This window comes from Puma concolor, chromosome A3 (genome assembly GCF_028749965.1).
Source record: "Puma concolor isolate L17-30 chromosome A3, mPumCon1.1.hap2, whole genome shotgun sequence".
NCBI classification, from domain to species: domain Eukaryota; kingdom Metazoa; phylum Chordata; class Mammalia; order Carnivora; family Felidae; genus Puma; species Puma concolor.
In genome coordinates, this window is record NC_141669.1 from 79,906,469 (window position 1) to 79,926,439 (window position 19,971).

General features: G+C 37.6%; 1 protein-coding gene across 5 annotated transcripts in view; it reads right to left on the reverse strand.

Annotated features, from left to right (window-relative positions):
- Window positions 1-250: 250 nt before the first annotated feature.
- The window catches only part of MGAT4A (alpha-1,3-mannosyl-glycoprotein 4-beta-N-acetylglucosaminyltransferase A), a 122,553-nt gene continuing 102,832 nt past the window's right edge, over window positions 251-19,971 (reverse strand). For all 5 annotated transcript variants that reach the window (XM_086701284.1, XM_086701285.1, XM_086701287.1 and 2 more), the window contains exons 11-16: window positions 18,186-18,293; window positions 17,869-18,062; window positions 13,373-13,451; window positions 12,690-12,756; window positions 6,263-6,375; window positions 251-6,155 (exon numbers count right to left, since the gene is read on the reverse strand). In XM_086701284.1, coding sequence (XP_086557410.1) covers window positions 6,129-6,155; window positions 6,263-6,375; window positions 12,690-12,756; window positions 13,373-13,451; window positions 17,869-18,062; window positions 18,186-18,293 — 588 coding nt within the window. In that variant the 3' untranslated portion in view covers window positions 251-6,128. The remainder of the gene's footprint in view (window positions 6,156-6,262; window positions 6,376-12,689; window positions 12,757-13,372; window positions 13,452-17,868; window positions 18,063-18,185; window positions 18,294-19,971) is intronic.

A 19,971-nucleotide genomic window follows, 5' to 3' on the forward strand; every position in this document is an offset into this window, starting at 1 on the left:
CTTTACAACATTTTCTCTACAAAAGAAACCCCAATTATAGATCAAAGAGGCATCAAAGAGGTGGCTACTCTTCTTAGTGTACATTTGACTGAACACCTGTATCTCTTAACACTAAGGCTTTTTCTTTCTTTGAAGACCTCTCCAAAACCCACATAACTTAAATAATCAGTGTTAAAACTAATGATAAAATTTGCTACTCATTAAAAGTTTTATCTATTTTTATTAGAAGAACTCTTGAATTCAACATGGCTTCTTCTTAAACTTCTTTATTTCAAATACACATGAACGGTCGTGGCACAGAGAAACAGTGATGAAAGGCACAGTCAACAGGACCAGTTATTAGGTTTTCAATTATAGCAGCAAATTTGAAAATAAATAATCTTCCTTGAAAAATCTAACAGGTACCTAAAATATTACTACAGATATTACCCATTCACCTAATGAAAACATTTTAAGGAAAATATGTACATTAAAGGAGAAAACAAAAATCTGGTACAACCTGGAAAAGCAATTCCTCAGGCACCTTCTCTAACAGGTGCTTCCAGAAACAGCCATAACTTTACCGGCGTTCTCAGAAACACATTAGTTTTTCATTCCATAAATGAAACATAATTGTTATGTTTAATCAACTGATTTCTAAATCTTAGAAAACATCACTGTACTGAAATGAAAAGTATCAAATCTGCTGGCAGTGCATCTTACAGTACTGTCGGTATCAGCCATTTTTAAGGCTCAAAGAATGTGTCTTCTTCAAAAGGTATTTTCACCCAATTTCCAGCAAACACTGAACATTTCAAATAATGGAATGCGAATCAAACTAAAATACCAAACCTTTTACTCCAGGGGGATTTGCTAATTACAAATCAGAAAACGAGGAGCAAGAGATACATAAAGTAGCCTTCCTAATGTCCAAGATAACCATTAAAAATTCCCCACAACAATGCTTATTTGGAGAACAAGTTTAGCACCACTATTAACATTTTTACTGCAATGTGAACAACACTGGGAAGGATACTTTGCACAGAGTGCTTTCCATTCAATTCCCAGCTTATTTTCCTAAACAATGTCTTTTAAATTCTCAACACGCACGCGCACATACATGCGCGGGAGTGCCAGCTCTTTCCTTTTTGTTTCCTTGAAAATGATCTAGTTAGTGCCCAAAAAGGTGGAGTGTTTTAGGCAAGAAGAGTTTATATATAGGTACTGATGACAGGGATATATATAACATCCTTTTTTTTTTTTTTTTAATACTGTGGTAGTAGTCTTTTCAGCATTGTTATGTTCACATGCATTAAAGAAGTAAACTAAGCATACTAGTTATCATGGCATATATCAAGATTATTAAAATTGTACAGCTATCAAACTAAATTTCACACACTGTAAGTAATGCTACATAGCTTGGAAAAGTTTCTTTTTCTATAAAAGAAAGAGCTGGGCTATTTGAGTTCCCTTAGAACACAAGATGATTATGACTCCAATTTCTCACCTTCTGACAGTCTCAGCATCTCATTTTCTTCCCTTTAGCTCTGCTTTTCTTCTATTAAGGGTATGGCAATATAGTAAAAATAAGCACAAAAATTAATGTACAAAATGAAAACAAGCTTCACCAGCAATTAATGGCTTGGAAGCAGAGAGGTATTTTGGAAAATATTTGCAAAGTATAAAAATTTGGTTGACACCTACAGAATTTGATCTGTGCTCAGACAATAAACAAGTGGGTTTAAAAAAAATTTAAGTTCTTCAGTACGGAGTAGATTATCTGATCTCTTACATAAAGGCAGAAGTTTTTTCTCTCTCCTAATACTTAAAATACTACTGTTCATCATTCTTAAATAGTATACTGACAGGATCAGAGCAGACTAAACCAGCACAAAATAACACCTCTTCCAGGAAAAAGATTCTATATACACTGGATCCTGGTTCTAGTATGAGCACAATACCATTCTAGCAGTTTCTTTACAAAACACTGCTAAGATACACTGCTAAGATGTTTTTGGCGACAAACTTCCAGTCAGGACTACTTGAGATTCTCTGGGAGAGAAACTCCAAAGGATGCCCAGGTAAAAGTTTGCTAGTGTAAGACTTGACCCCTGTGGTTATTGAGAAATATCCAACTTAACTACAGGCAATCACGTATGAAGACTTGTCATCTCTTTTCAATATTATATTCATTTTCTACTGTGTAACAAATCACGAATTCAGAAGCTGAAGACCATACCTATTTATTATCTCACAGTCTGCAGGCCAGAAGTCAGGGTGGGCTTGATTGGCGTTCTCGGCAGTGGGTCTCACAAGGCTGGAATCAAGGTGGTGGTGGGCCGGGTTCTCCTCTGCTGGAGGGGATTGTAGTTGCAGGCTCATTCAGGTTGTTGATTAACTGAGTTCCTGTGGCTGTAGAGCGGGAGTACCCACTCCCTGGGCTGTTGGCTGAGGCCTCTGTCAGCTCCTTCCAGGCATCTGCATTTCTTCTCGTGTGCCTTGAGTTCTCTTGCTGTCAATCTCTGACTTCTGCTACCAGCCTGAGAAAACACTGCTTTTAAGGGGCTCACATGATTAGGTAAGCTGTCCCCAGATAATCTCCCTTTTGCTGTATAACATAGTTATGGATGGTATTCATGGGTTCCACCCACACACAAAGGGGGAGAATCTCCTATAGGTACCTGAGGGTCACATGCAGACTTCCGGCTACTACACATACACACGGCTATTACCAATCGCTCCCAACATGCTGTTTCCACATAACCAAACTTGTCTTTGAGGACAGTACTGTTAGGAGACAACCTTTTCATTACGATGACAGATTTAAAAGAAGCCTTCAGAATGCTGCTGAAGCTTTTTAAAAATAATGACATCTTCTAATCCCTTGCTGGTACAACTACTAATCTGAGAAGCCATACCTTTTTTGAAGACCTCTCCGGTGGTTGAATTAATATACACGTACGTGTCTACAGACTGGCTGCTAAATAATCCATATGCATTCACTTTTTCCAAAGCTTTTCAATCCCACTGCCTGAAACCACCGTTTTTTGACTACACAGTGCAGCACTGTGTGTGCCGTACAGAACGCGGGAGACTTCGAGAACTGCGAAATCTTAGATCTTAGAATCCTAGGAACAGTCCTCGACCTTCTCACCTACCATACCCATCATCTGCACTGTGATATATTCTGCATGTCTGCTTTTAGCAGACATGGTTTACTCTGGTTTCTGAAGCATTCATAATAGCACTCCTGACATGGCGCTACCCAACAGAACTTTCTGCAATGAGGGAAGGCTCTAGGTCTGTGCTGTCCATTGCAGGGGCCACTAGCCACGTGTGTCTAACAAGCATTGAACTGTAGCTAGTGTGACTGAGGAGCTGAGGTTTTATTAATTTAAATTTAAATAGCTACCATGTGCCTGTATACGACTGTATACCGGACAGCGCAGCTCTAGAGTCTTAACAGTTGATGTGTTTATGTTTACACACCAGATGCAAACCATGTTTGATTTCTCTATGTTAATAATTAGTCCCACCACTGGACGCATTCCCCACTCACTGTTCTCATAAAAGTGGCTCCGTGTCCTCTCAAGGCTAAGCACCTCCTTCCCTCAGTCTCCGGTACTCTTCACCTCCTCGAAGGCTCTGTCCCAACTACTCTTCAGGGCTACCACTATGATGTCTTGCTTGAGGAAAGCATGGCTGTTTCTAACCTTCTAGGGAGGAAGTGGGGGAAGGGAGAGACTAACAATGAGATGATCCGAGCACCTGCTGCATCAGAGGACAGACGCAAAGGATGAGTCACAGACTTGTCCCCAGGAGCTTGAAGCCTGGTCAGTTGGAGAATGTGTGCGCACACACGTACACACACAAACACATGCCCTGTGAACAATCAGAAACTCAACAGCTGAGTGTGTAAGAGGGTGGCAAGGAACGTGGGTAAAGGGAGTTAAAAAGAAAGAGGAGTGTGGGTGACCCGGACTGGGCACCTCCCACGTGCCAGGCACTGTCCCAGGCGCTACTAGGCACTGGAAACAATTCATGGGGAGGAACACACAAGACAGTTTCTGAACAGTGGGTAAGATTTGGTTCAAACTATTCTTGGGAATGGGGGCGGCGGGGGGTGGGGGGAGGCGATGAGCTAAGCCTGGGAGAGGAGACTGAGCATGAAACAGGGAAATGCTGGCTAGGAAGGCTCGTCAGTCTAAAGACAGACGCCCTACCAAATGGTGACAAGCTGTGATAACTGTCACCTCCTTAGATTTTCAGAGCACGGCTTTCTCTCTAAAATCAGAGTGGGCTACTGTGGAAGCAGGGAAACACGAGGACGTCTCAACCCACCTCCAGAATTTCCCCCCGGACACTTAGTCGTCACAACAGTCATTTAGTATGTGAAGCAGCTGCCAAAATTTTGTAACAAAAGGTTAGTTTGTAAAATGAAATCTGCCTGCAAGGATCTGGCCAGGGAAATACAAAATAAAAAGTAAATTAAAGAAAACAAAGAGTAAATTTTAAAAACCCAATCAAGATTTTTAACTAGACTTTGACATAAAGATTATTGGCAAAGTGTACCTCTTTAATCAAGAAAAGTGACTAACGACGATTCAGATGTGAGTAATGGAAGTAACTACCCTTTCAGTGTTTTCCAACAACTTTAACCCGCCACACTGTACAGACAACAAGGCTGTCTGGAAGCTCTTGCTGCAGGATCCTGGCTAACCACACGAAGCTCCTCTAGGCGAGAGGCAACCAGGTGGAACCTCCAGCCACCCGAGGCTTCAGCCATTGGCTAGTCTGCGAGTTCGGGGGATCAGTCTCTGCACATCTGTAACCCACCTGGCACCCTGCCTGAGGCACACCAGACTGGTTGGGAACTGATGCTGATAATTCATAACTTTTTAAAAATAAAGTACTTTTGTAAAGATCACTGACTGCTAAGGCTGATAGTATTTTTGTTTACAGTAGTAATAACATTTGGAATTACATGTTTAAGAGTAATAAATACTCTTCAGATGTAAATTTACTTAGAAGTTTATAACGCAACAGAATAAACCACTTTGGAAAAACATACAACTGCTACAATACCTCTCCCTAAAAACCAATATTACAATTTTATTTTTCTTTAAAATTAAGTGATTTTGACTCATACAATAACATTACCTAGAAAACATTTTGTCAGAACTCATAAAATGGGTGCAGATACAAAAGGATCGACAAGAGATAATGCATCTAACTCATGGAGTAAAGACAAAGATTAAAAGAGAAAAAAGATCTGTCATCTTACATATCAGAGGGAATGTAATGAGTTCAGTCCATGATAATTTGGGTTGAATGCATGACCCCTGCACATTAAAATTTATCAGACTGATTTTTTACACCATAAACAGTATAGTAAAATAACCCTCAAGAAGGACATTGGTCTTTAAAATCTTGGCTTTAAGGAATGACAAATGCCTTTGAAAATATTTTGTTCAGAATCACTGCGATTATAAAAGTACTTCAGTTAGGAAATCAATCTAGAATCATTCTTAAATGGCAGTGCATTTGAAAAATGGCATTAATTTGTAATGTTTGCGTTTCCAAAGAAAAATATAGAAAGAACTTAAAAAAGCAAGGTAACTTTCCAAAAAAAGTATTGATTCAAAAATTTACTGCACAAAAATATGTACTTCTTAAATGTTTCTAATAAATTAACTCCATAACATTTTTATGTATATTTATATATTTATATATATATAATCCCTGATAATCTATAAAAGAGGGTCTATAATAGTAAAATAAATGAACTTCAAAAGTACCCCCTTCATAAAATGTATGTAACATTAATTTTTCTCAAATTTAAGGAATGTAACAATATGTACAACTCTTATGTATTAGTATAATACCAAAATAGTACAAGTCATATTAACAGGCTGTCGTAACTGTAAAATGTTTGAGTCAAGTTAAAATTGGAGGACAGCTTAGGTTTGAATGAATGCAATTACCCATGGGAGGTTCACTTTCCAAGTGGAAATGACAATCATCTTATCTACAGTAGATTTCACAAGAGGTAGTGTTCAAGTAAAAAAAAAAAAAAAAAGATACATGCTTAACTATCTTTAATTAACAAATTCACAGGAAAAAAATGAACTGGTTTCTTAGCGGGATGATCAGTTGGTGACTTTTTTAATATGAATCTGAAATACAAAATAATGAGAAATACAATAAAGGCCTTATACATGAAATCAAAATGTGGTAAAAAAGAAAGTACAATCTGTTTCACTGATTTATCATATTGTCTTACCTCGTTAAGAATGGCCCAAACAGCAGAATTCTGAATGACTGAGAGTCGAAAGGCTGAAATGGGGTTTAGACTGGGATCCACCATTCCTTCAGCAACACCATTCTCAAATTTTCCTTCAAAATAAAAATCAACATACGTTGGGTCGACTGAAACAAGCACACATAGGACATCACTGACTTAAAGCAGGAAAGAAAAACAAAATATTTTCAGTGGATGTCTTTACACAGGGCCTGGGTGAATTTTTTCCCCTTCTTTCTACTTTTATTCAACTTTCAAATTTTTCATGAAGTAGTGTAAGCTTTCATTAGAAGCAACCTATTAAAACAGGCAGAGCTCTGCTTTTTTCCTATTGCAAATTAGAAGGTATATATTTATTTGTTCTTGCATCAAAAATGTTTTAACATGCAGGTTTTTAACAAAATGTGACTTCACCAAACCTCACCCTATGAGTAAGGAAGTATACCCTATACCATCACTCAGTCTGACCCCTCTGAGGGTTACATTAGAACAACAAATTTCAATGCTTTTAAGACATACATACAATAGGTGGACTTAGAGCAGGGGTTCAATCTTTGTGTATTCTTTCCAAGGTCACACTTAGAAGGAATTAACAAGTGATACCTCCTCTAGGCAGTTTTAATAGAAAAATCCATTATAAATGACAAGCTAAAAAAGCTCTCTTTAGGGATAGGACCAAGAAGTTCTATAAAAAGGTTAACATGCTCTTTACCTACTTTTTCTTGCTATGAGGAATATTCTTCAAACAACAACAAAAAGCTGTTGAAAAAGTGACAGAAAAATGGTGTGTTCTTGGCCACATTTCTCTAAGCCAGGAACTGGCAACCCTTTTCTTATTATAAAGGGCAGACAGGGGCACCTGGATGGCTCAGTTGGTTAAGCATCTGATTCTTGATTTCAGCTCAGGTCATGATCTCACAATTTGTGGGATCGAGCCCCGTGCCAGGCTCTGTGCTGACAGCATGGAGCCTGCTTGGGATTCTCTCTCACTCTCTCTGTCCCTCCTCTCTGGCTTGTGCACACAACTCTCTCTCAAAATAAACAAACATTAGGGGGAAAAATAATAAAGGGCAGATAGTAAATATTTGGGGCTTTGTGGGCCAGGAGGAAAACTGAAGATATTAGGTTGGTACTTATATAGAGAAAAAGTTCCACAAAGTTTTTATTGATGAAATTCATATTGTAAGAACTACCACTGAGTTCGTCTTTTGCTAATGCAGGTGTACTAAGGAGATCATAATTCCTTTTGCAAGGGTTAACATTTTAGTTATCTGGGATTCAAAGTGATCCTCATCAAAATTGACTGCAAATGTTCATCTGTTAAAGTGGGTCTATAATGAGATTTTATGTATTTTATCTTGGATATTTCCTTTCACACAGCCTACATACTGCGAAATACTGACACCAGTCCATAAGTACGTGATTTTAATGGAGCGTATTCGTCACTTGGAAGGTATTTATGGAATTCCATTAGGTTCTTCTCCTTGATATTTGCCTTGTATGTGTCACTACACTGCAGATGAGTCACTTCCAAGCAAAAGTTAGGTGGAAGCTCCTTGATTAGTTTGATATTACTTATAGTTCAAATAACAACTGTCATCAGTGATTTGACTGAAACATAGGGTTTTTTGCATGTGAGTACTATTTGGTCTTATAATTTTAGGTTGAATTAAGAAACGTTATCAAGCCTGCAGGAAACACTAATTTTCAAAGAGAGAATAGTGGTTGAGGGCAGTTCTTGCCACTGGGAAAAATTTCAATCTTGTTGTTGAGGTTAAAAAAAAAAAGGTTTCTTTTTTCACAATAAATGTGATCAGTGCTAAGCCCCAGAACTGCTATATGGTACAACAAGTCATGCTATTCAGTTCCTATTTCTGACACAAGTTCACAGAACTGATTATGGTAAAGTCCAAGAGAGTGAATGGTGTTCACTGCTAATGCTGCTGGTTCAATAAAATAATGATACAGGCACACCTGGGTGGCTCAGTCGGTTAAGCATCTGGCTCTTGGTGTCAATTCAAGTCATGATCCCATGGTTCGTGGGTTTGAACCCTGGGCTGGGCTCTGCACTGACGGCATGGAGCCTGCTTGGAATTCTCCCCCCCCACCCCCGTCCCTCCCCTGCTCTCTCTCTCAAAATAAATAAACTTTAAAAAAATGATATGTGGCAAATTCAATTATTTCCTGTAAAATACCTGATGAATAGTAAAATAAATAACCATAGGCTTTAAACACCCTACATTTTCACAGGCTTCGTAAATTTACCCAACTAAGCTTTCTTTTCCATACATATTTTTACCGCTGTTCATTATAACACATCCTGGCAGATTCCACTTCAGGTTGTACTCAATTTGTGTTTTCTCAGCTTGTTTGAAAATATCCTTGCCTATACTTGGTGCCATGCAGACTTTTCAGAGGCCAATTCTTTAGTCACTTCAAGTTTGGCATTGACTCCAAATAACAACTGGGCAGTACCAGTTAATATCTATCAACTCATCAAGACCCAAGGAAATAATATGCTTTGTTTTTTGACTAATACCATTCCCAATGTCTTCAATTCTTCACTCAATTGTTGCCGAAAGCTCAATGGTCTTAAAAAAATTTTTTTTAACGTTTATTTATTTTTGAGAGAGAGAGAGGGAGAGAGAGAGGGAGTGAGCCGGGGAGGAGCAGAGAGACAGGGAGACACAGAATCTGAGGCAGGCTCCAGGCTCTGAGCTGTCAGCGCAGAGCCTGACACGGGGCTCGAACCCACAAACCATGAGATCATGACCTGAGCTAAAGTCAGATGCTTAACCAACTGAGCCACCCAGGTGCCCCTCGATGGTCTTAAATAAGGTTAACTGATCTACACACGTATCTTTGACTACTTCAATTAAATAGGATTTAACTCACTATTGGTAACTGATTTTACTTGGCTAACACACAAACCATTCTGAAACTCACTTTGGTTATATCCTCATCTGAATTTTTTATTTTTGTGAAGAAATTATGCTGTAATAAAATATTCTAATTTTCTGAACATTGTATTCCTGTGAGTTGGGAATATTATGAGTGCTTAGAACAGTAATGTATTCTCTAGCACAGCTATTGCATCACTGCCTAATAACCACAACAATCTGTCAACTGATTTTGTGAAATAATTACATTTCACACTGTTAAAAAGCACTGACATTCAAAGTCCACTTTTATTGTTTTGACATGATGGATAAGTACTGGTCATTTTTTAAAAAATGTCACACTATGGTGGTGTGTGGGTGCGTGGGGCACTTGAAACTGTCAAATTATGGGGCGCCTGGGTGGCTCAGTCAGTTAAGCATCCAACTTTGGCTCAGGTCATGGTCTCATGGTTCATGAATTTGAGACCCACATCGGGCTCTGTGCTGATAGCTCAGAGCCTGGAGCCTGCTTTGGATTCTGTGTCTCTCTCTCTGCCCCTTCCCTGGCTCACACTCACTCTCTCAAAAATAAACATTAAATTTGACAGAGAAACTGTCAAATTATGAATGTATCACTGCTATTTTAGTGCACTGAGCGTCAGGTGGAAGCAATCAGTGCACCACCTCAATCACTATTGGAACTACTTGCTCACCTCTGCTGTTGCAGCACAAAAGCACATAGACAGGGGCGCCTGAGTGGCTCAGTTAGTTAAGCATCTGATTGCTGATTTTGGCTCAGGTCATGTTCTCACCATTGTGAGACTGAGCCCCGTGTGTCAGGCTCTGTGCTGACATCGTGGAGCCTGCTTGAGAATCTGTCTCTCCTCACTCTCTGCCCCTCCCCTGCTTGTGCTGTCTCTCTCTCTCTCTCTCTCTCTCTCTCTCTCTCTCTCAAAATAAATAAACATTAAAAATATTTTTAAAGAAAGCACACAGACCATATGTAAATAAATAAGCATGGATGTGTTCCAATAAAATTTTATTTATGGACACTGAAATTTAAATTTTTATAAGTTTTACATGCCACAATATATAATTCATTTTTTCAAACCATTTAAAAATAAAAATAAAAAAATGTTAATCATTCTAAGCTCATGGTCCATTCAAAAACAGGAAGTGGGGGGGAAAAACAGGAAGTGGGCCTGATGTGGCCCATGGGCTATCATTTACTCATTATTCAGCAGTCTATTCTAGAGTTTTACGACATAATGATTAGGCTCTTAGTAAGATAAGATACGTTTAAAGTGAAAACCATACTAGAGAAGACATGCATTCATATGTACAAGAAATATTAAATGTATCAACTTACAAAGTAATGTGTTTATTAAAAAATTATTAATACACTATTTCATAAAAGTATGTACACATATTGGGGCTGGACTGGGGTAAGGAGCAATGCTACAAGAAAGTATTATTGAATTATTAAGTTAGGCAGGGGGTTTAGGGCTGAAAAATACTTTGAAACTCACAACACTTAATGAGACATCATACTGTCATCTGATGAGCTCAGTTAATTAGAAAAATAATTACCTAACGATATAACTGGTCTCATTCAAACACTTTGACCCCGCAATTTTATCCTGCAGATATACTCTCGCATGTCCAAAAAGAATATATGTATCACAGCAAAAACTGCAAACAACCATTCGTCGCTAGGTGACTGGCCATATCAATTAAGATATGCTAATACAAGGGAATACTAGGCAGCCAATTAAAAGAGTGAAGAAAGAATACAAAGAATAAAGTAAAACTGAAGATAATGCAGCTAAAGACCTACTTGCATTCCCAATGTAGAGAAACTCCCTACATGTGCAGAAGAGTTCAAACCAGCATTGTTTATAACAGCAAAAGAAAGAAAAAAGAAAGAAAAGGGAAACAAACATTATAACCAAACAAGAGAACAGTGATATATTCATCCATGAAAATTTGCACAGCAGTGAAAATGAATGAGCCGTAGATACACGCACCCACATGGATGAATCTCATGATGGTGAGAGAAAACTGCAGGCTACAGAATGATATCATTTATCTCAGATTTAAGAACAAGCAAAATAACGCTGTGCATTGTTCAGGAATATATCCTACATATGTGCTAGAAATGTACATGCAAATGGTAACCACCAAATTTATGACAGTAGTTACCCTTGGTGGAAAGGGAAAAGACGTTAGGGAAGAACAACTGAATTGGCAAATCTTAAACCAGATACACAGATATTCACTCAATTACTATCTGTATCTTCTGTGCACCTGAAATAGTACAACTTTTTAGAATGTTCATCTTCCATATGTACATATGTACTTCAGTCAGTGAAAAGATGCCGAACAAAGATCATAGAGTATGTATGTTATTTGTGTGCTACTGTGTGTTTTTGAAGAAAATATTCCTACTTTTATTTATGAACAGAATACTTCTGGAAGGACACAAATCATAAGAATTGCCTCTGGGAAGTACTGGGTAGGAGGGAAAAGAAGAGGGAGGGAGACTTAAGTTTATGCTTTTTAAAACATGTGCGTGTATTATCTTTCCAGACAACAAATTTAACTTTTGCCCTTAACCCGGTGGTCTGATAGGTCAGCATTAAAAGAAATAAACAAAGGGGAAAATGAAGGAGGAAATTACTGAATACTGCCTAGAATTCCCAAACTCTGGCACTGGGCAGGACTTCCAAGGTCAGGCTCCCTGTGGCCATACTCCTGCTGCACCCTGACTGTGGTCCATTCCTTCCTTCCAGTGTTTCTCTAAAAAGGCTCTTCTCCTCACAACTTGGGTTTCTTTCACAAGACTGCCCTTAGCATGATGCCATACCATCCACCCTACCCCACCCTCAGCCATCAGGTTTCCACTGTCAGCTGACTGTTTAGTTTTCAACAACGCCTTCAAGTATAAATTGCTGTACACTCTGATCCAATTAAATCCAGGCCCCTATGTAGGGCCAGTCTTTGTGGATTGTTCCCACCCAGCAAGGCTCTTATTAGCTCTCTTTCCCTGGTTCTTTCTGACTAAAAGAAATGACCACATTACAGATGCTCAGAGTAGACACCTGTATGACCTCCAGGTGGCCAGGTCCAAAAGCATCTCAATACAGACCTAATGTTCAGGAGGGAAGCAAGAGGCTAAAGGCATAGATTCTGGCACGTGGATGTTGTTGAGACCCTGTAAATGGCGAAGGTCACCCAGTAAGAGACTGTGGAAGGCAGCAGAAGGCAGCAGAAGACAGATTATCAGTGAGAATCAACAATGAAATAGCGGGTGGAGAAAGAAAGAGGAACCAGCAAATGAACCTTTGATCGGAAACTCTGGGTGGGTCAAGATAATAAAAGTATGTACTAAAACATGAGAATACAACTTGGAGGACGTTGGTAATTGTAACCCTAAAGCTGCTTAACATCTGACAAGAGTTTAAAATTACTTTAGGATTAAGTCCAGACAAGTCAAAAACAATTTACCAGTTTAAAGTAGGAGGTATTACCTATTCTGAAATAACCATCTTCTAATCGTTTGTCTTTGGTTTCTTTGCTTATTTCCAAACCTTCACTCTAAAACAGAACAAAAACATTAATTTTACAAATGATTACTTCTATTTAAAACAGAGCTAATTTAGCTTAATAGAAAAGTGGCATTTGTGGCACAGTTATCTTTAAAAAAGGGAAAATGTCATGAGTCTTGAACTTTAAAAAGCCTAACAATACAAGTATTCTTTTAACTATCTGAATTTGTATATACTAGTGGCTAAAAAATTTAAATTTTAAATTTAAACCAATTTAATAGGGCACTATTTTTTATTAAAAATACATGGAACTGTGTTAACTCGAAAGAAATCTAAGCACTCCTTAAAGACCAATAAATTAATTTTATGTATTAATCAACAGGCATTAAAACCACATGGTATTTTGGGACTCAAAATATAAACATTAGAGTAAAATGATGATTCATTTATTTTCCTGGTAGGAACGTCCAAGTTATTTTCCAACAGGAAACAAAATGAAGGCTCTTTCTATGAATAAGGCAAAAAGGACAATATATTAATGTTGCTTGCCACTGAGGTCCTACAATCATGAAAATTTTCCCTCATCTTCTAATCAAGAATAACCTCAAGATAAGTCTACTACTGATCTTAGTTCTTAAGAAAAATCAGGGGGGAAATAGGCATACCTTAAGAGGCAAAACTTCCACAGTTGTGTTTAGGAGAATATCTCCTGGATGTTCTTGATTGCCACTATGGAACAAATAACTGAAAATAAAAACATAAAAATAAAAATATGAGTCAGAGTAGACTTTACGAAGATTTAAGAAGATGCCCTTACCTCTGAGTAAGCTTTATCAACAGGACTCTGACCACAAAGCTGACAGCACCAGAACTTGGCGCAAGGGCACATTATTATGTACTCCGAATAGTTGCTGGAAGCTTCAAAACTTAAAGACTCAACATTTCGGTGATGTGCTAATTCCTTTCTTTAGAAGGGTCATGTGTATTGCTTAGCATAATCATGTATTTAACAGGTTTTTTTTTTTTTAAAGAACAGTTTTATGTTGCTGTTTATACTCCTTTACATACATAAACCTCTCAAGAAGATTAATCAAAGCTGCAGTGCCTATATAATATTACTGTATCTTGCATCAGAGAAAACTTTTACCAGGACAGCCATGATCCATGGTAAGTTCAAAGACTAGCTTTATCCAATACAAATAGTAGCCTGTAAGCAAAGTAACCAATTCTATGCGATCTGAAGAGAAACCAGAGTATACAAAGTAACCAATTCTAAATATCTGAATAATTCCACTTATCAGTATGAACAAACATTTGAATAATGACTATGATAAATCTAAAATCCTCTCTGGGTATGAGAATAATATCCTCAGGTTCTGATATCCTGAAAATTAATGTGGATATATAAGTATGGGTGGGGGGTGGTAAAAACCAGACAGGGCATACAAATCATATCTAAATCTAAATCTAAAACTTAAGTTTAGCTAAGTTAAATGGTTACAAGTTTATACTTAGAGTCAGAAAGACCTGGATCCAAATTCTAGGACTCTCACTTAATAGAATTTTCACCTTTAGAAAGTTATATTAGCTTTCTGAGCCCGAGTTTCCTCTATACAGTGCAGAGAGTCCTACATAGCTCACATGACTATAGCAAGGAGTTGATGAGAGGCTGACAAAGTGCTTTGCATATTAAAAATACCCAGCAGGGAACAGTTATAGTTTGGCTATGATATAGTATGTTATTTGTGGGCAAAAAATCACCTGTGATGAAACATGATTTTCAAATGTTACACAGGGCAGGGCACCCTCTAAGATTAGCTCCCTCTAAGCTACAACAAAAAATAATTCCAACATTTCCAGATAAGAGACACTCTTTTTTTTAAAGGCATCTTTGATTTGGAATGCTGCTTCCTATAGCTATGGGCCATTCATTATTTCACCTATAGGTACAACAATATGGGACTGGGGAAGCCACTTCTAAGAAAAGAGGGATGGGCAGAACTTACAGTTTAGATAGACTGATTCAGAGGTGTTCACTATGTGATAGCTTATAGTGAAAAACTCAATACCATCTGCAACATTTAACATCAGAAGAAGTAAATGATGGTACAGCCACACAATGGGATACTGTGCAAGCATTAAAATGTTTACGAATCACTTATGACAGGATAATTGCAGATCATGATGGTTTTCAAAGTAAAAAGTGCACAGAATTACCAAGAAAAAATGTGCCAAAAGGTCACAATGGTGGTGCTGAGGCTGTGTTTTTCTCATTTTTCATATTTTAAAATTTTTACATAATCAAAACATATGTTATATAGTCAGAAAATACTGTTCCTAACACTTCATTTATGTACTGACAAATACAACTTCTGCTTCTCCCCTTCTCGGCAAACAAGTTATTATGCAAGTTGAAAAGTGATTCCTTTTCTCTATTCTAGGAAGGGTGGGTCTCTCCAAAAACTCCAAGAAAATTCATATGTACTCTGATTTTAAAAGAATTGTATTTTACTATCGGGGCACCTGGGTGGCTCAGTAGGTTAAGCGTCCTACTTCAGCTCAGGTCATGATCTCGCGGCTTGTGAGTTTGAGCCCTGCATTGAGCTCTGTGCTGACAGCTCAGGGCCTGGAGCCTGCTTCAGATTCTGTGTCTCCCTCTCTCTGCCCCTTCCCAGCTCACATTCTGTCTCTCTCTCTCTCAAAAATAAACATTAAAAATTAAAAATAAAATTGCATTTTACTATAAATGTATTCTCAATAGGGGCAAGTAAATATTACCTTACAGAGGTTTACTGAAAATATATTTGTTATGAAATGTGACCTCCAGGGGCACCTGGGTGGCTCAGGTGGTTAAGCATCCGACTTCGGCCCAGATCACCATGTCGCGGTTCATGGGTTTGAGCTCCACATCGAGCTCTGTGCTGACAGCTCAGAGCCTGGAGCCTGCTTCAGATTGTGTGTCTCCCTCTCTCTCTGCCCCTGCCCTGCTCCTGCTCTCTCTCTCTTGCTCTCTGTCTCTCAAAAATAAATAAACGTTAAAAAAAAAATAAAAGAAATGTGATCTCCCATATGAGTTCTTTAGCAGATTCTTTGCTGGCACTATTTTAATTTGCTAAAAACAAACCAACAGATATGGTTTAAGACTATTCTTCTTTACGAGATGAAAGAAAATTGTTTCTAATTCTATGATGACTCTGCTTTAAAATTTTTTGAGTACAGTCGAAATACAATGTTACATTAGTTTCCGGTGTACAACATAGTGATTCAACCTCTCTGTGTTATGCTGTGCTCACCACAAATGTAGCTACCACTTGTCACCACACCATATCACAATATTACAGTATCGCAGACTATATTTCTAACGCTGTGCCTTTTATTCCAGTGACTTATTCATTCCATAACTAGAAGCCTGTATCTCCTACTCTCCTTCACCATTTTGCTTATCCCCCCACCTTCTCTCCTCTGGCAACTGGTTTGTTTTCTGTATTTAAAGGTCTGATTCTTTTTGTTTATTTGTGGGTTTTTGTTTGTTTCCTTCAGATTCCACTTATGAGTGGAATTAAATGGTATTTGTTTTTCTCAGTCTAACTTATTTCACTTAGCATAATAACCCTCTAGGTCCATCCATGTTGTCACTAATAAGATCTCATTCTTTATGTGGGTATGTAATGTTCTTTTGTGTATATATATACACCACATTTTCCTTATTCATTTGTCTACTGATGGACACTTGGGTTGTTTCCATATCTTGGCTATTGTAAATAATGCTGCAGAGGGGTGCATTTATCTTTTCGAGTTAGCGTTTTCCTTTTCTTTGGGTAAATACCCAGCAGTGGCATTATTGGATCGTACTGTATTTCTATTTTTAATTTTGGGGGTAATCCCCATACTGTTTTCCACAGTGGCTGCACCAGTCAGCATTCCCTCCAACAGCGCACAAGAGTTCCTTTTTCTCCACATCCTCATCAACACTTGTTATTTCTTGTCATTTTGCTTTTAGCCATTCTAACTGGTATGAGGTGATATCCATTGTTTTGACTTGCATTTCCCTGATGATTACTGATGTGAGTTTCTTTACGTGCACCTGCTGGGTATCTGTACATCATCTGTATGTAATAGGAAAATGTCTCTTCAGATCCTCTGTGTATTTTTTCATCAAATTGTTTATTTTTTTGGTGGTGAGTTATAGAAGTTCTATATGTATTTTAGATATTAAAACCTCATCAGATATTTATGACTCTTTTAAGTATGGTAAACACTACCTCAAAGTACTAAGTATCACACTATATACTATGAAAATGAACATTAACTAACAAAAATATTATATGCTCATAAATGCGAAGAATTACTCGGAAATATTTTCCCAGTGATAGTCCATTGCCAGATACAGTTTTATACATTTAAATTCCTCTTTAGAATCAGTTTAGAGTAACAAAATAAAATTAATAACATTATAACTATGCACTGTTTCTGACCACCTTAAATAGAATTATCCTAGATGATTTTTGGCGGGTTCTAAAAACTGGATGGCCCTCATGTGAGAACATGTAACATAACTACAGAATTAGTTTTAGGGGATTACATTTAAATGTATCATAGACTATCTAGAGAACACACCCAAAGCTGAGGAGAGGTAGAAGGAATCATCGCTATTAAAAAACAGGGAGAAAAGAGTCCTAAATTTTGCGAAATGAACATAAATTCTGAAAAACACAAAAGGGTTACCATGGTCGTCTAAAAGTAATCCAGCATCTGTAAAACCACTGACCAGGGATAGTCACAGTCTGTCAAATTTATCATTTCAGCCAAACTGCTAGGTAACTGACTAGCTCTCAGTTAAATCCTAAGGGATAGCCAATAATAAGGACATGAAAACTAACTTTATATTTTGAGAGTTCCACATAAAAGTAATTTTAAAAAACTATACTAAAAAAATGTTCAGAAATACCAACAGAATTTAATAAACACACTAAAGGCTGATATTATATCTGAAAACAACACACCCATTTGATTACTGAATTGTAGGAAATATATTTTTTAACCTAACATTTGAGACTCACTACCTCCTCACAGCTATTATACACACAAAAAAGCCATCATAAATCACACATCTTAAGACGTGTAAAACTCTAAGACCAAATAGATTTTAACAGTCACCAACCTTTCTACATTGACTGGCTTATCAAATTTGAATAAGATGTAGTCTCCGGCTATTGGGGTTATAGCCCAGAAGAAATCTTCCCCCATGTAAGTTTTCTCCAGTGTATGTCCTTGGTACACCTTCAAAGAAGTAGATATCTCTGCAGGTGGGTTTACATGGATCTTAAGAAGTAATGGTTTCATGTAATCTTTATCCTAGGAGGAGAGACATGTATGCTATTAAACAACTTATAGATTATTTATACTTAAGAAGAACAATAACTGTACCCTAAATAACAAACTGTATGTGCATGAGAAAAATAAAATTAAATCACCAACCGTGAGTTTCTGAATTTTTCCTGATAGAGAAGAATGCAGACCAACATGTTGGAAAAGGGAAGGTCTGAAGCGAATTCGTAGATTGGCTTTCTGTCTATCACAATGTTTCTAAAAAAAAAAAAAAAAAAAAAGTGTCACAATGCAAAGTGAAATCTTGTCCTCATCAGAAAAACCAGAAGCCCTTTTAAAGAATATTGAAAAGAAAGAGGAGCCTGGGTGGCTCAGTCAGTTAAGCGTCCAACTTTGGCTCAGGTCATGATCTCATGGTTCATGGGTTCAAGCCCCATGTCGGGCTCTGTGCTGACAGCTCAGAGACTGGAGCCTGCTTCAGATTCTGTGTCTCTCTCTCTCTCTCTCTCTGCCCCTCCCCCTGCTCGTGCTCTGTCTCTCTCTCAAAACTAATTAACATTTAAAAAAAAAGAAAAAAAAGAATATTGAAAAGAAAATCCAACTTCATCTCATAATTCCAAGTCATATTTTTTAAGGGTCCTCTTTAAGATATTAATAGATTTGCTACCTACTTGATAAACGGATATGATATGGAAATTTAAAATAAGTACATCTAAGAGAAGAGTTAAGGATTTAATTCTAACCATATTTCAAGAAATATCAATGTAGATTTGACTTTAAGTTTATTTATTTTGAGAGAGAGAGAGCAAGCAGGGGAAGGGCAGAGAGAGGGGGAGAGACAGAATCTTAAGCAGACTCTGTGCTGCCAGTATGGAGCCTGAAATGGGGCTCAATCCCACCAAACCATGAGATCATGACCTGAGCCAAAACCAAGAGCTGGACAAAAGGCCTGCAATAATTTACTGGGTATTAAAATGCTGCATTTTTCTCAAAAGGTTTTACTTCATTACTATTACTACTAACACTAGAACAGAGGTAATATAACGTTTTATTTACAAAAATTCAACTACTCAAGTGAAAAGGAGAGGGAAGGGTTGAGGATAGGAGAAGAGCAAGGGGTAGAAGGAGGGAAGGTGCGGGACAGAGAGGAAGAAGAAGAGAACAGTGCCTGAGACTGAGCCCACTTGTGCCTGAACAAAGTGGGTTAATAAACCTGTGAAAGAATGTGTGAATGCTCTGTGGGGTTTCCCAAACCACTGTCAGAGAGATATTGTGCTGGAGGCCAGCAAGTTTGCAGTGACAGTTTCCCTGACATTCTAGAGGAAGCAACTGAAGAATTATGGGCCACAGAAAAACATGGCCTAAGAAGGAGTGACAGAATAGATAAAATTCTCCACAGGGCTGTGTGCTAAAATTTATAGATGATTTTAATTTTTACTATTGGAGATATTCACCACACAGGCTCATTTTAGAACCTAACCATATATTAGATAAAACTGCACAGGACCAATTAAATGCAAGTATATTGCAGAAGTATAAAGATCATATGATTTTATTTGTGTCCTACAATACAAATTCCTGTGAAGTACAAAGAAAATACACGTCAGGATTTACATCATAAAAACAAATTGTTCAAATCAATTTATATGTAATCACTGTTGGAAAGCAGATACTTTGCTATTTGGCTATACTCTATGATTTGCTCTAAAAAAGTGATTAAGAGAGAGAGAGAGAGAGAAAGAGAGAGAGAGAGAGAGAATGGCTTATAAACACCAGACAGTGTCCTAAAAACTCACTGGCAGGTAGGATGATTAAACTATTTTAGAGAATATAATACGGTCATGAAGTCAAATTAAATGTTTGTTAGAATGAATGCTAAGTCATCCCTATGAAGACACATGCCCATAATAAATATTTCCTGTTATTACATGTCAAA